Below are 17,046 nucleotides of genomic sequence, written 5' to 3' on the forward strand. Positions count from 1 at the left end.
GGCAGTTTCTCCATCAGCTGTTCTTGTAGCAAAACATCCACATTTAGAGAACAGTTTGGGGGTTTACTTTGGAGAGCTGTTCACAGGGGCAAACACTGAAAATTGTTATTGTGAGATCCATGTGTATAACTCTAGATCTAAGATGTGGTGAAATGAAGTTTATCCTGTACTTGAAAGCATTGTGCAAACTTGTAGAATAGGAAAACAAATCTATCAACAGCATGAAATAAATACTGTACACATTTGGCTATGATGAATGCCAATACCCAGCCATGGACACAAAATGTATTTTCAAAGTCTAGCCTATCACGTTGTCTAGACTTTCCTAAAAATTGACACTTTTTCTTTTCATGTGTTCAAGTCTGCAAGAAAATGTTTTTAAAGAACAGGACATAAATGGTTGTGTATAACGTTTTGTTTACAGCGTATTACTGCACAGCTTTAAACAGCATGAGTTTTGTCCCTGGTTTGTTTGTGGTATTGTTTTATTACATTTGCTGTTTTAAGCTGCCCTTTGGACCCTGACAATTCAAAAGGCAGAATATACATATCTTAAATAAACAGATGCAATTACCATCATGGAGTTGGATGCTACTTCAATGGCAAAAGTGTTGAGTCCTCTATTACTGACACAGTTTCTACTTTGCTCATTGTTGAGGTGAATTACTGTTTTGCTTTCAGACTGTTAAGAGAAAAGCAACTTTAGCATAAACACATTTAGAGCAGTATCAATCCATGGGATTAATATTAATGACACTACAAGAAAAAGCAAGACCATTAAGAAATTATCTAAATACTGTCCATTGAAAAGATCATAAACCTAGTATTAGCTATGGGAGTTCTGCTTTTAACTCAATCTATACAGGGCAGTGATTTTCAACCCCCTTGAGGCCCAGGACCCATCTTTAAATTCAACCAGCAATATCAGATCAACTTATTTTTGTTTTGCTTCTTAAAAATTGTGTGTGGCTTTTTATGTCCCTATCTCTAGCCTTTAAAAACCCAGTAAGAAAAATAAAATAGTGGTTTTGACAGTGGTTTGATCCAGTTGTGTCATGGTCTATCACCAGCAGTTCAGTACTCCCAAAGGCTGGCTTGGGAGTAGACTGTCCAAGGAGATCATGAATGTTTGTGAATGTCATTATTGTGTCTATAGGCCAATAATTCTCAGGCTCCAGGGCTTATTAGTGGGCATCTGTGTATTTTTAGGTGTTTTGAAGAGATAGAAACTCACTGCAACAACTTAAGAGGAAAGCAAAGTTGAACTTTAAATTAAAAGTTGCTTGGTTCCTCAGTAGTGCCATGGCTGAAACAGAAATATCCAGGCATTAAACCATGTCATGCAGGGCAACCTGCATGGTGGCCATAATGGCCCTGAATAACCAACAAGCATTATTATTATCATCATCAATATTGTTTGTTACATTTATTTCCTACCTTCCCTTCAAGGAGCTGAGGACAGTATACATGGTTATCCCCCACTCCATTTTCTACATATGTTCTTCACATCAACAGATTTAAAATAAAAAAATGGACCAGATTTATAGCCTAAGGTGGGATTGTTGGCAACTAAGTGGTTAAAGCTGTTGTAGAGGGAAATATAGACAAGAGGACCTTTGTTATTTGGACTACTCGGGGGTTTAAATGGATTGCCATTTGGTATAGCATGCTTTAGTAAACAAAGTGCTTAGAAATATTTTATTATGGTAAGCATATTTTATCGTACACACAAGGTCCTTAAAGTTCATTTGCAAAGAACACTACAGAAAGTTTGGTCTATTTGCTTTTCTCTGTTACTGAGCTAATGTGATATGGATTAGCCTGGATAAATAATTAAGTATAGAGTACACTGAAGACTAGCTTTTTGCTATTTTCCTTTTTTATTTCTTAATATTTCATTGCTTATTTGGAATGGAATTTGTCGGGAATAAAATGTTTCACTAATATGGATACTGAATATATGAAAACTTGCAATAAGTTGAAATAAACCTAGTAAAGATAAATTGCAAAATATACAGTGGAAATGCCCAATATACCAACTTTTCTAGTTCCTGAATATATACACAGAAATCAGGAAGGAGAAATGAAGAGTGTTCATTAGGCTGATTCACGTGATCCATTTGATCCTTAAATTCAAACCGCTTCCCTTTCTTTGCTGTAAACCTAGTATAAATCTGGATATGGTGAACTGGTCATTAGGCAGGCTCCCCGCCACCCAAGTCCAGGTTGACAGCATGGTGACAACAATCATCATAGGGGAAAGCCTATCACAGGTTTGCTGACGATCTAGGCTACAAGTGGGGAACTTACCCTGCATCCTACCCAACTTTGAGATGTAGCTGGGGTCAATCACCTGACAACATTAAGATGTCAGGCAACAACTTGAGAAGAGATCACCTATGAAATCCATTTACAAGTGGTTTCAATAACAAGCTGTTCTGCAAAGGGACTTCCAATTGATGCCTCTCTGGGCCCATCAGGTGACTGGAGCTGATTAGTAAACAGGCAAGAACACCCAGTTGTCTCCGCTGGAGTGCCCATGCAGCTCTGACCTTGCCATCGCCTTGCCCCACCTTTATCCTGTAAACAGCAGTGACACAGTCAGGAAGGCAGCCACATAGCACTGTCCCTCTGAGCCAGTCACACCTCATTTCCTGGCTTTGCTTGGTCAGAATTTACTGCTTACTGCATGTCTGGCTTCAACGTGAGAGTCCAGCTCAAGTCATTGACAACAAAGACCCTGAACTAGAAGGGTTAGATTGGTCCCAGTCTGACTGTGATAAGTCAATGGTAAAAATACAAAAAGAATTTGTAAGGAAATGCTTATGTAAGGGCTGTTCCTGTTATATATATTTCATACAATACCTTGTTTCCAATAACAGATGTGATCCGTGTATCACTTTTATAAGTGTAAATAACTATATTTTCACTGGCATCCATCGGCTTAGCGTCTCCTTTATTAGCCACACTCATACAAATGGCTGTCTTAAGTTGCTCACCACCTGCTTCCAGACAAACAGGTTGAATCCTGGGTTTGCATTTTTCTGCATAGACGCGAATGGAAAAGGGGCATGCCTATAAAGAGTGAGGGGGGGACATTTGTTATATCTATCATTGTAGATATCATATTTTGATCCATTCAATGAAAGGAACCTGAAAATGACCTTAGACCTGTTCTATTTGATGACCTAAAACTGCAAGATAGGCACAACAGTTGGTTTTAAAAGCCTTGAATGCTCCTTCCCTGGTTAGCTATGATTGTGACAATGCTACATAATGTTCTGCTACAGTTAATGCTAACAATGGAGCAGGGAGCAGCCAGTGCTCCCCTGATGACTGAAATGGACCGTTATCTTATTTCCAAGCTATAACTGGGGACTACTTATCCTTACATGGCCATGGACAATATCTGAAGAGGTAGCAAATGCATATGCATGCCAGAGAATATTCTCAGCTTCAATTTTTGCTTCATCTGAAAAGCTGCTTTGCCTCTTTGGCCAAAGGAACTGCTGCAGCAAGAACCACCACCAATTGCCAGCTGCACTGTTTTTGGATTCCATTCCATATTGTCAGTCTCATTAGTCCCTTTTACCTGCTGGACTGGAGAAAGTTTTGGATACTTTCCCTTTGGATAACAGATGTGATGCCTTTACTTTGGGTATCTATATGACACATAAACTATTAATTAATTTGGGGTCCCTCCCAACTCTACAATTCTATGATTCTATGATAACATGCAAAGCTTGAAGCACATACTTACATTACGACTTTGTAACTGGTTCAACTTAAGATCAGCAAAATTACACATTGTGGCTACTTCCCCCTCACCTTGCCCAACACTGATCATACCTCAGTCAATTCCAATGCTTTGTTGTAGCCCATTGACCGCAAAGTCATCCAGAGACTGCTAAGATCCCTGTCTTGTTGACTGGCTTCCATGAGATTCAGATCCATAAATCCCTGTCTTGTGAGTTCATTATTCTTCATATCAAAATTCTCTAAGAAAACATAAGGCAAATATTTTCACAGGCTACAGTGGAAACGATCAAAATTGCCTGTATTCAGGAGAAACAAACATTGGATTCCATCCCTTGGCCCTTCCCATCCCTCTTTTCATTTTGTTGTTTGCCACACTTGCTCCTCTCTTACTTCCTTTGTTCACATTGCCTCCTACTGTAAGCTCCTTTAGGCAGGCCTGTGTCTTTTTGATTTGTGAAACTCTGTGAAGAACCGGCACTTTGATGGCAATGTTTGCATCAGCGGTGGAGAACCTATGGCCCTCCTAATGTTGTTGGACTGCAACTCCCATCATCCCCAGCCGTCAAGGAAATAATAAGGGAAGACAGGAGCTGTCGTATATACCAGATTCCCCAGTCCTGGTATATATGTCAGTAATTATAAAGGTTTGATTTTGCATCCTTGTGTTTCAGAAAATTTGTTATGAAATGTATACATGACAAAGTTATTTATTTGGCTTCACGGAAAACTCAACATGCAAGAAATGACAAATTAAATGAGTTTCTCTTGAAATTATTTGAGGCAGTGGGTGGAGTTTTATCAGCAAATCAATAAAAACCTTGGCCACAAATTGTGGTTCGTTGTAAGGTCTCTTATGGCTTTCTTCTTCCCAGGGCAAGCAGGGAAGAGCAAATTGGCCAAGATGGGCATATTCATGGTAAACTATTAACTATGATATACTGTGATGCATGAAAGAGGCTAATGGCCAATCCCCATTTTTGGAAACAGCAACCTAGATCAGTAGTAACCTAGATTTCTTCAGCAACAAGAATAAACACAATATTGGCTTTTAAATCAATGGAAGACAAGGTATTGCAAAGTAAATGAATACAGTATATAAACAATGTCTACAGTCTGCAGTGTATAATTGTGGAGGGTGAACCAAGCGGCAATCCTTGGTATGAGAACTGGATTGATACAAGAATGCCACTATATTTGCATCTATGAAATTATCATTCACTTTCATCACTGAGAGAGGCTTTTATGTTATGGATGCTGTGAGCTCATATCTTAGATAAGTTTGATTTTTGAAAAGTAATATGGTTCCAATAATATTCAGCAAATTCTTCTAGCAAATTCTTGCTAGAAAACCAGGTCATCAAGCAAATACAAAATTAAAATGTTCTTAAAGCACAGAATATTTAAAAATGGATTTCTCATCTTCATTACAATGCTAATTCTTTACTATGTATTATTTAAAAGAGATTACCAAATGAATAAATCTAAGGGTTCAGGTGCTATTATAAACTGCTTGAACTTTGTTCTCAAGATTTATGAGGTTCATCTGAACCCTCCAGCTGATTAATTGCCAAGTAATCTATTCACAGCTTTTGCTGTTGCTTCCTTTTGACGGGCCGGCTAATGTCTTCTAAGTATTGTTGCTGTGTTTGTTCCAGAAAATGTAAGAATTAATGAGAAATGGATATACATTCCCTTGTTCTCTGACTTGTGTCCCCTACTCTCAAATATATAGGAAACCAAATGCACAAAATGCAAAGCCAAAGCTGAGAACTTTATGTCTGCCCAAAGGCTTGGGCATGTCCAGTGAGATTTTTATAATTCGCTTCTTTGAGCAACAGATTTTGAGATCTTCATGGAAGTCCCCTCAATTTCAATTTCCCTTGGGCATATGGAATTAGTCACATGGTCCTTTGGACTGAAGCCATCATATAAAGGATGTCTGAATTTGTGTTCCTTAATGAAAACATAAAAAGCTCTAAAGATTTTACAGAGTAATATGAAACAGGATCTGTCAAATGCTGAATATTTTAGCCGGAATTAACAAAGCACCGCAGCCTTTAAAATGTCTATTTAAGCTGTTGCAAGCCTACTGGTACACCTCATTAATTCCAGTTTCTATTTTGTGCTGTAATAATAACGAAGTTTCTCATAAGCATTAATGAATTTACCTTCATATCATCCATGTGCGAGATCATTTATTCTTAGCATGCAATTCCTAATTTGTGATACTGAAGGCCAAATAAGAAGTGACAATAAATTGAACTATGTCTGTGGATTATGAATAGTTGAATGCTTAGATGAAAGTCTCCGAAGGCATGCACAGTCATAGTTTTATCAAACGTATTTACAATCTAAAAATTCAAAACTGAGAACATACAGCACTCTGGATGAGTAAGGGCTAATTCAATTCTCTTCCATGTCAGGAAATGCAATTCCTGCCATGCATGAACTCATTACGCACTTCCCAACAATAAGGAGAATGAGGTGGCATGCATTTGTGCACACATGCTGAACAGACATAGTTTTCAATGCGGTTACGTGAACCTCCTGAAGTTTTATTTGCAATGAAATATATCTACATATACAGGAACATTTATGCAGCCAGATTTTTCCAAAGGCGTGAACACATTATAAAACTTTTTTAAAAAATGCAATTGACATGAATGAATGAATGATTATTATGATGACCAAGCAGCCAGCATAACATGGGCCCTTTCATGCAAACACAAATCTATTCTGTCTCCCTTCCCCCTCTGAGTGCCAATATCTCAATATTCTTTTTTATGTAATAGAACCTGTATAGCTCATTTGGTTAGAGCACAGGGCTGCTAATACCAAGGTTGCAGGTTCGATTCCTACATGGGACAGCTGCATTGCAGAGGGTCCCTTCAAACTCTACAATTCTATGATTTTTCCACCCATTTTCTTTCTAAAAGTGGAAGATACTTCAGCGCTGGATTTCAAAACATGGTTGACACTAGTAGCAGGACATTTATGTGGAGGAGGATGGTAGGTTATATGAACTCTCATTTTAACATGGAAAGCGCTGCCTGTATACCAGTCTAGAAGTAATTTAAAATAAAACAAGCTTTACAAAATATTGCAGGAAATGTGCTGGGAAGTATTTTGGTGAAGTCATGGACGTTAATCAATTGGTGCCTGTGACACAAAACCATATTTCTCCAGAGTCTGGAGTGGTGGCACAACAGATTTGACTCTTACCTTTGTACAGTAGACTACATTCCAGCCATGCAAAAGTAAGAGGCTTATTCTCTCTCTCTCTCTCTCTCTCCATTCATACAAGCAAGGGGCATCATCACAATTCAAGCAAAACAACAACAGTTGAGGAGGGTGCAAAACAAAGTCAGTAAGGGGGTGTGATCTATGAAGGAAGCAAGGTCTGAGGAGTCTGAGGGCCACATTTGGTCCCTGGGCCTGTGCTTTTCTACTCCTGCTCTGCACTGTAGAATATGTGCAGGAAAACATCACATTTTCCCATTAACAAAATATTGCTGCTTGAATGCTGGGGAAATGAAAAAGAAACATTACCTTAGGGCAAAGACATTTAGATCCCCTGCAACAAATGAATAACAACTGTACATTTACTGTGCAATAAAATGACCATCTGGAATGCCCCCCACAACTGACATGAGACTTACTGAAGCTGCAAGAGTAGAAGCCATGAGGAGATAAAGCAGTGGAGGGTTTGCCCCCTTTTTTTGTTATTCTCCAACATAACCCCCTATTAGGGACATCTTACAGTCTGACCTCAGGCAAGAGCAAAATAAAGCAAAAGGAAATGGGAGAGCTAGCAGGGAGACTGAAAATGACAGTCAGGGGACTGAAGGAGCTGCCTTTGATATTACAGAGATGCACGCTAAAAGAAGAAAGAGGAAAGAAATGAATTTATGAAGTAATAGAAAGACCTCGTAAGAACAGCACAAAGCAATAAGGGAGGGGGGAGATGACAAAGCAATATATGTCACACAGAGCTTAAGATGCTGAATTCTATGGTATATTTTCATTAGAAAAATAACGTTGCCTGTGAATACACCCAAACTACATTAACAGTTAGCGAACTATATTGTTCCTTCCATGTAGCCTCATGCTAATGAACTGTGAATCTATGTAATCAGCATTTCTATTTAATCATATGATTATCTGAATAATATTGCCAAAGGCATTCAGATAGATGACGCTGCACTTGGGCATAGAGAGGTTAAATTTGCATATAGATAATTTCAGTGTTACCTTTGCATATGGCCCAAGCTTCTTCATCACACTTTTCTCCACTAGTTCTCATTTCAAAAAAGTTGTTCTCTTCCAGGCTGAGAAAGCCATTCCCATCCAAATCAATCATTTCAAATATTTCTGATAAGGCTGCTCTGAAAGGTTGAAGAGAAAAAGCAGCTCAACAGATTGTCTGCTTCCTTCATTTCATCCCTTGGACTCACTCATCAGTTCATTTCAGAAGACGGATTTCTTTGGGAGACAATTTTTTCAGCAACATATTTTTGTTAAAATATGAAGAGCCTAAATTTCACAAAAGCTGGCCTGCCTTACCGGAACTCTTTGGTAGCTGTGAATTCTCCATCTCCATGTACAAGTTTGGCTTCTCTTCTAATTTGCTTTTTTGATTTTCTGAATCTACAGCCTGTGGTGAAAGGAATTACCCAATAGACACCACCTTCAAGTTCGCCTCTCCAACCAAAAACCTACCACAAAGGAAAAAGATAGATGCAGGATGTTTTAGATTTCTGACCACCATCATTCTTTCTCCTCATACAAGCCCAACAAGTATTTGAGTTCATATCTTGTAGACCTTTCCCACATGTAGATCACATAGATTAAAAAAGGAACTAGAGATAATAAAGTAAGAGCCAATGAAGTGCACAAAATTGAGTTCTGGACTCAGAACTCAGAAGCCTGTGCTCAAAAGCTCACACAGCACTGCTTCACCCTTTACAAGGCAACCTGGGTACACAAGTATTTGCTGTAATAAATGCATAAAACGTGGAGGAGAGCTGCACATTCCCACTCTCTATAAAGTAGATTGGAATGCAGTGGATTTGGGCCCAGTTCCCTGACGTGTTTTCTGGAAGTGAGTTTATTTTCATGTAAACAAACAAACAAATTTATTTTATTTTATATGTTTATGTACAATTATATACTTAATGCTTAAGATAGTCTCTAAGTGGTCTACAAAACAACAAATACAATATGTAAAACCTCGAAAACAGTGTGAGCATGGGAAATCTCTCTCACCAATTGTAGTTTTTCAAACACTGGAGAAGACAGCAGGTTCAGAGCTACCTTTCAGTGAGAAAATTATGTGTGGCTTTAGGATTAAACTCTCTGTTCCCTGGCAGTCCTTGTACTCCTGCAACTACTTTTTTTAAACAAAGGGACGTGGCCAGTCCAAATATGTTTTTGAATCCTGTCCTTAAAGTCACATATTGTTTGACCTTGATGAAAAGGGGTAATAATGGCATTATATCACATACAAAACAGAGTACGCCAAATGTGGGGAACACTGCAATGGCCCTCCAAAAGAAATGTTATATTGAGGGAAGACATCAGCACTCTGCACCAGAAGTGGGTTACATATGTATACTTACTGTGCTAAATAAATAAATAAATAAATAGATTGGACATAGAAGGCCTTGGACTCCTATTTATACTTGGTTTAAGAGAGTTCATATCTTGTAGACCTTTCCCACATGTAGATCACATAGATTAAAAAAGGAACCAGAGATAATAAAGTAAGAGCCATAAGAGAGAATCCATCTATTTGGATTGACTCATATCTGGTATAGGAGGAAATAAAAGTAATAAGTATTTGATTTATCTTAGTATTTCTACTACACTCACTTGAGGACAGTTTGGAAATTAAAATGAAAGTTCTGTTGCTTATTCAAGTCCACATTTATGTGTTGTGAAGGAAATCAACAGTCTTCTCAGGCCTAACCAACATAAGTAACTTTTTAAAGGGATTCTTCAGATTTTGGCTTTTATCATCTGTTCATAGGGGAAATATTTGGAAAGTATATAATTAACAGTGTATTAATTCTGTTAGGAATAATATTACGTTTCCTTGACTACTTCATTGATAATTTAGCTATTTTCTCAATGGCAAAGCACAAAGTACCAGCCATTTATAGATATCATCATTATTAATATGCTACATATATAAAGTCAGTAAAGGTAACTTAAAAATGTCTATGACCTCTTTATTTCGTAGCTCAGTGAAGCCGACAAGCTGTATGTTTTCTTCAGTTTCATTTTCTTTGAGTATGTACAAAGCTGTGTCCACCACTAACCAAGGAGAAGGTTTTCCTGTCAAAAAGCAAGCAAAATTGTACTAATAGTCAAAGATCTGTCATTAACTGAGTGATGCAGCTGAATACAGTGGTACCAAAAGAATCCATCGTGTTTTGCCCATTATCATTGTAAGGTCTCACATGCAGTGAAAACAGTTGTCATGCATGTTTGTGATTGAATGCATGTTTGCAGCATACAATCAATCAATCAATCAATCAATCTTTATTGTGGTCAAAGACCAGAAAGCTGCTGCTGTTGCTGTTAACAACAGCAACATATGCCGCAAATATTAACCTTTATGTTTTTGGTTTTTTTAAAAAATGCTAGAACTAATAATTTGCAACCCTGCAATGGTTACATTTTATCTTGGGCTGCTCCATTAATCCTTTGTGCAGTTCTATTACAGGGACATCTCCCAGTTTTCAACCCCTAGTTTTTTTTAAAAAAAGGTATTCCTACCTTCCATTTGGCGAAGGTTCACAGGATTAATGGTAATGCATACTGTAGATCTCTGAGATAAAAACAACTTATATTTATGACTAATTATCTCTCCATTTTCCTCTAAGAAGAAGCATCCTTTGGACTGTGCCTGTTGCCATTCCTAGAGACAAATCAAATAATTAATATAAAAGAAGTTACTTAATTCCTTGTAAGGCAGTGACTTTGCTAGTCACTCCTACCATCTGTTGGCCAAGCGGTTCTTTAAGTCTTAAAAGGTTAGTGTCCGATCTTTTGAAGGTTTATTTTCCAAACCTTATTTACTGCATAATTCTTTGGATAATTGGAAACTGGAACATTCCCCTTCAGAAAATTTGCTTGCGACAACAACGTATCTTCTGATACAACTTAGAACAGTACTGCTAACAACAGCAATAATAACACTTATAATTTATATGGCACTTTGAGTGTTGAGAGTATGCTATGTACATCATCTTAGTCATCCCTATAATGACGCTTTAAGGTTTCCAGTTTTATCCCACATTACAGACGGGGTTGTTGTGGAGGATGAGAAAACAGTAACTTGCTAGGGCAACCTTGTAAATTCTTAGCTAAGACAATGTTTCAATCAGGGACATCTCACTATTCACTCTTGTTGAGACTGCACTAAATTAGCTCCTAATATTTAAATGCCGGAGTGGATTTGCATGTCTCAAATAACAGAAAAATTCAGCTGCAATAATTCTGCAGAAAACACTGTCTATGTTGTGGAAAGGATTGAAAAACTCAGAAAAAAACCCTAACTCTAGCCTGTTATGCTTCTGAAGAGCATAAGGTGGTGCTACAGACCCTGTATCTACTTGTAAACCAAGATAATATAGCATTCTTCAAACTGATATTTGCACATTGTATGGCTCATTTCAATTTGCAGTGCAGAGTGTGACATGGGAAAGAACAAAATGTTGAATAATAAGGAACATCCACACTCTGAAAACTAAGATTAAATGCTGAAAGTGTATTAGAGAAATGGCCATGGCTTTTTAGCTTTGGGCACAATCAAATAAGATAAACTGCCATTCATTTTGCCTAAAATTCCCCATATATGGTCCAATGAATTGAACAAGGCTTGTGGCTACAAGCCTACTTACAGTTACTTTGGAGTAGGACTTGATACCATGTATGGGATAAAGCTGCATGATGCCACTGTGTTTGTTTAAGCATAGAATGGCTTTTTCTACATGCCTTGCTAATTGATACTGCAGATTTAAATCATAGGAATGGTTATACTGGAAAAAGTATACTTGTCTATGCCTAAATCCAAGAGAAAAGTTAACCCAAGTCAAGTGACAAATCATAAATGATGGCATCTACTGCTGTTTGCAATGAATTCTGGCATGGAATTCACCAAGTTTTCTGGTTTACAATATTTCAGATGGATTTTGCTTTTTTACATATTCTTCTACATTTATTTCATAACAGCCTATTCCTACATTCACTAAAACACTTACCGTATAAGGGGGTCACAGGTTCTATTGCTCTTTTATATCATATTATTACGGAGTTGCCTATCTTCAGTACAGGACAGTTGACTAAGATGGATATTTTTGCAATTTATCACATACACTGCTCAACTTTATATAGCATAACTGGAAGGGCTCTCCCACGAATGCTTTGCTGTTATTCTTATGTGGTAGACTGGAGGCAGGGTGGGGTTATAAGCATATAGATGAATGTTCCTTGTAATTTATCAAGCTTTCCCAATTGTCAGGGATGTCTGCAATTAGAAACTGCAATGGCTTGGAAATTTATCATATATTCTTGATTTTTTTGATTTGCCACATAACCTGTGCATGCTGCAATAACCAGTGTAAAGTAGACATCCAAGTGTTATTTGGGTTTCAGCTTTCTGCTGCACCTTGTGGTGGGAAAGGATATTCACATATATCCCCTATTTGAAGCTGGGGACCACACAGTTCCCCATATGCGGCAAGAGTCTGCTTTTCTTCTTTGTGTATTACATGTAGTGGGAAAACAGTTGAAGTGGAACTGGTACCTAATGGTTTGAGGTAATTGTAGTGCTCAGAAAAATACTGGAAAATATCCAGACACCTCAGCTGATCCTGTCCTTTCTAGCAGTGCCCACCTGTTAGGAAACCAAACCTTGTTTCGGAATACTCCTGTTCCACCTGCAAAATCACCTCATGCACAAATAGCTATCAGCAGAATACTATTAAGAGATACACAATGGGGTGCAAGTCAAAAGAACAACGATGAACTTTTATTAGCAAAAATTTAATAGAAACCTACTCAGAACACTAAACTCATCTTTGGGAACTTCACTATTTAAGCAGGCGGTGGATCACTCTTGTGATGACCAAACTGATCATTCGCTAACAGCTTAGAAAGCTAGTTTTCATTACCATCTAATAGGTTGTTGAAACTGAACCAATTACAACTAGTAGAAAACTACTGTATGTGTTTTTATAACCAACAACATATCATCTTTGAACATACTGGAATTACAGGCTAAATTGCATAGGGGTTTGGATACCTAAACACACAGAAAAAAATCCTTGGAGAGGATGCTTTTAAATTTTAATATAGAACAAATGTCACTGTCTAGCAATGTTAAAGATATAAAGGACTTCAGAGTTCAATAACAAATACAGAGTTGTTATTTGAAACAAAAATGTAACTCAAGAGAACAATCAGTTCAGTCTTCTAGCTGCAGTTATATTATGTGGTCATAACCATTCGTTCTCCCTTACACAGAGGTCTCAAGGTGCACATTTTTAATGTATCTTAGCAGTTTCCAGTTAATGTTTTATATTTCTCTAGCTATTATTTTCTGCTGAAAGAAAACTAGTAAAGGTTGAATCAGGAAAGGGAAAACAAAGGGAAAAGATCAATATTAACACTCTACAAATATTGACTTAGCAAAGTGACTTTGTTGTCTTTCTCCCTTAGGAATGGTTATTGAATGAATGACTTATTTAAAAGAAATTACTTGCAAAACTTATTAGTCTAAATAACAGTCAATATTTTCAGGCTACAGTGTATATTTACCAATTAATGTCTTCTGATCTGGGTACGTTTGAAGATATTTATTTCCAATTACCTTGCCTATAGAGGGTTGTGATATATAATCTTTCAGGCTACTTAAGCATTTAAAGTACTAATAAATTATTCAATTTTGCATTTCTCAAACAGTCATTAACAATTTTATCCAAGAGTGCTTTCCTTTATAGAAAAACATGTTTTGTTCTAGCAAACCTTCACACCTGAAAAATGATCCTAAATAACGGGATGTCAGCAAAACCAACATTATATAAAAATGTTTATAGTGTTTTGCAACCAGAAATCTCTGTGTGCTGTGTTGCTGCCCTTGACAAGCAGTTAATAAAACATAAGCTATAAAAGAGAGAAAAATTGCTTTCTATTTAAAATGCAATGTCTATACCTGGTGAGGGGGAGCAAGAGTCAAACTAAATTAACGAAGTCTACCTTTGCAGCATTTGCCTCAATGAGCTTCGAATGTTTGTTGCTGCTGGCACCCATACTGATAGTGGAAGAAACAGATGCTTTGCAACTTGGAGCTGAGGAACACTGTGAAGAAGTCTTGCAGTGACCTACAATTGCAGAGTTTTATTTATAGCACCTTATTTATGAATATTTACATTCATCAAGTGAGAAAATAGATACAGAATGATAAATATACCTTATAGTAGTTAATCTGGTCTGGTAAACTGATTTGTGTTTTGCTGGGCCAGTATATGCACTGGAAAAATTTGGTATCTGCTTTGATTTGCACTGAACCTGCCAAGTCTACTGGTAATGAATCTCCAACCCAGCAGCTGCCAAGTGATATTTGCACTAAAAGATTAGAGAATCTATCAAATCTATTAATTCAAACATTAAATAACCCATATCACAAAGTTGGTGTCATATAATACTGTGCTAAATCTTATCAGGGTAAGGCCAAATTTAAATTGTAAACTGCCCTTTTATTAAATAGAGTGGACATTCTGCCAGCTTTCAGTGAACCAGCCACTCATAATGCAGGAAAAGTTCATTTGCCAAAACACAACATATGGAAGATCTCTGGTCCAAGGTTTGCTCTTAGCTTATTTGGAAAAAAACAAACTGCAAGTAAGGTTCAGAAGACATGAAAGCCAAACTGTAGCTTGCTTCTTCTGTGGCATTGCAACAGCAGCAGAAGAGTGCTATTGGGATATGCTATGTGAATGGGGTCACTCAAACATTAATCAGCTAATGCTAGAGAAAGAAAAATGCTGAAATGAGGGATGTAGCAAAACTTCTTCTGAGCCTAGGGCTTTGGAAATACCAGAGAGACATTTCTACCATTGATAAAGCAAATATTTTTAGTGAAATAAATGAACACACATTTCAAAAAAGAGAGAGAAAAATCTATATCCAAGGTGTCATGCAGAGGGGAAATGACACTCTATGAAGTAGAGCTTTCTTGTTTGAAAAATTATTACCTCTTTTTAGCATTGGTTTGGATTCTGTTTTCCTTGCAGCTTTTGGTATTGTTTTTGATATTAGTGATGTAGCCAGTTCTGATGAAGTCTCAAGTTGACTTCCAAACTGCTGACGCTTCAGTTTACTGTCAGCCTCCAGTTTCTCTAGTGCGTTCTTCAGACATTGCTCGTTGGTTGTCATATACAATTTACAAAACTGTAAACAAAACACACACACACCTTAGTCTCTTAAGTATTTTAGAAGGAAAATAAACAAAGGCACTACTAAGCAAGAAATAGATCAACAGATAAAAAATATTTCTTCTGTTAGTACAATCCTCATCTTGCTTTCATGAATCAAACTGACCACTCTCCAGTGGCACAATAAAATGGAGACATGATTCAATGAGGAGATCATACAACTGAGAGAAAATAAAAATGAAAGGTACCCGAAGATAAGATTTATATTGTCTACCAGACATATTTGTGGACAGACTGGCTTTTTATGTCTAATTTTAAATGAAGGAGTTTTCTTTTCTTTTCTATGAGTCTGGATGGGAAACTTTAATGAACAACATAGTCATTTCAGATAAGGTAAACTCCAAGATTAACAAACTCCAGATAACATAAAATTAACAGTTGCATTTTTTAAAAGAACATTGCTTTAGCTACAGCCAGAAAGATAGTATTGTGATAGATGACACTGCATACTCAGGAAAGTATTTGGAAAGAACTGCCTTTAATCAACACTTATTTTACACATATACATTCCTTATCCTATTTTTCTTTGTTAAAAAAGGGATGTTCTTCTATATTCACTGTGAACTCTTATGAGAAAAAGACATTGTCAATATAGCTCGATGGGATACTACTCCTGTTCTGACACTCTCTACACTCCTTCTATTTTTAAGTATTAAGCTTGATGTCTGCCATAAATATATAGTTGTATATAGGGTTGTGTCCAAAGGTTTATGTTTGCAAGCAGAACTGAATTCTGCTCACACAATGGGATATTACCTGCCTCTCCTCCCCCTGCAGTCTTCAAAATCTGCTTTGGAGGACTGGGGGGACCCTGCAGAGCAGATCTGGGGTGTGAGTGAAGTTTGCGGGGAGGAGAGGGATGACTTACTGCATGAGCACAAGTCTGCCAGTGCAAGTCTGGATTTCACTGATACATGTATGATCTAGCTAAGATCCTTGCATTGCAGGGAGTTAGACTAGATGACCCTTGGGGTCCCTTCCAACTCTATATTTCTATTGTTCTAATACACTCAGGCTGACAGTGACTCTTCCTTTAGTAAAAAGCTTCTTCATTTCTAGCATATTGAAAGAGTGTCACATGGCAGAAATGACTGCATATTCAGAGAAGCTCTTCCATTTGCACAAGTTCCTTCTCAAGAGATTCTTATAGCCGACTAGAGTTTCCATGCTACAGCATGTATCTTATTTATCATGGTTGTCATACTATAACACAACCTCTGATGTACTGTGGTGCCTCACTGTGAGAAGTCTTACACTCCCTTGCCAAGCAGCACATTGAATAGCACCAATACATTTTCTCCCTCCACTCCTAGTACTTTGCATCCAAGACACAGTGTGTGATAAGATATTTATAAGTACTAGCTACATTACCATATTAATAAGCATACTTCAAGGTTGCAAACCTATACCTTTACTTTGTCAAAGGCCAACCACACTGAGCTCTATTGTTCATGTCTGCAACATGAAGAGCTGTTCTAATATATCACAACTAAAAACTTGCAATTTTTTAGTGCCTGACATACTTTTCTCTGAAAGCATGCACTGACAATCAGATCCTCTAGAATCATAGAATCATAGAGTTGGAAGAGACCACAAGGGCCATCGAGTCCAACCCCCTGCCAAGCAGGAAACACCATCAGAGCACTCCTGACATATGGTTGTCAAGCCTCTGCTTAAAGACCTCCAAAGAAGGAGACTCCACCACACTCCTTGGCAAGCAAATTCCACTGTCGAACAGCTCTTACTGTCAGGAAGTTCTTCCTAATGTTTAGGTGGAATCTTCTTT

The 17,046-nt window shown here is 37.5% G+C and overlaps 2 protein-coding genes across 13 annotated transcripts in view; one reads left to right on the forward strand and one right to left on the reverse strand.

Annotated features, from left to right (window-relative positions):
* EFCAB7 (EF-hand calcium binding domain 7) overlaps positions 1-17,046 on the reverse strand; it is a 52,198-nt gene that overhangs the window by 24,612 nt on the left and 10,540 nt on the right. For 10 of the 11 annotated variants that reach the window (XR_014549769.1, XR_014549770.1, XR_014549771.1 and 7 more), the window contains 9 exons: positions 15,021-15,216; positions 14,023-14,147; positions 10,540-10,681; positions 9,986-10,095; positions 8,323-8,474; positions 8,011-8,144; positions 3,850-3,998; positions 2,866-3,075; positions 575-682 (listed from right to left, as the gene is read on the reverse strand). Coding sequence is in view for 6 of the 11 variants with exons in the window: in XM_083621156.1 (XP_083477282.1) it covers positions 575-682; positions 2,866-3,075; positions 3,850-3,998; positions 8,011-8,144; positions 8,323-8,474; positions 9,986-10,095; positions 10,540-10,681; positions 14,023-14,147; positions 15,021-15,216 (1,326 nt within the window). In the remaining 5 variants the exon portion in view is untranslated. Of the gene's footprint in view, positions 1-574; positions 683-2,865; positions 3,076-3,563; positions 3,663-3,849; positions 3,999-8,010; positions 8,145-8,322; positions 8,475-9,985; positions 10,096-10,539; positions 10,682-14,022; positions 14,148-15,020; positions 15,217-17,046 lie in introns of those variants that run through there. The other variant, XM_083621153.1, reaches the window with a different exon arrangement.
* The window catches only part of ITGB3BP (integrin subunit beta 3 binding protein), a 79,250-nt gene that overhangs the window by 19,623 nt on the left and 42,581 nt on the right, over positions 1-17,046 (forward strand). The window lies entirely within an intron of this gene.

Source organism: Podarcis filfolensis (assembly GCF_964270895.1).
Source record: "Podarcis filfolensis genome assembly, chromosome: 6".
Taxonomy (NCBI): Eukaryota; Metazoa; Chordata; class Lepidosauria; order Squamata; family Lacertidae; genus Podarcis; species Podarcis filfolensis.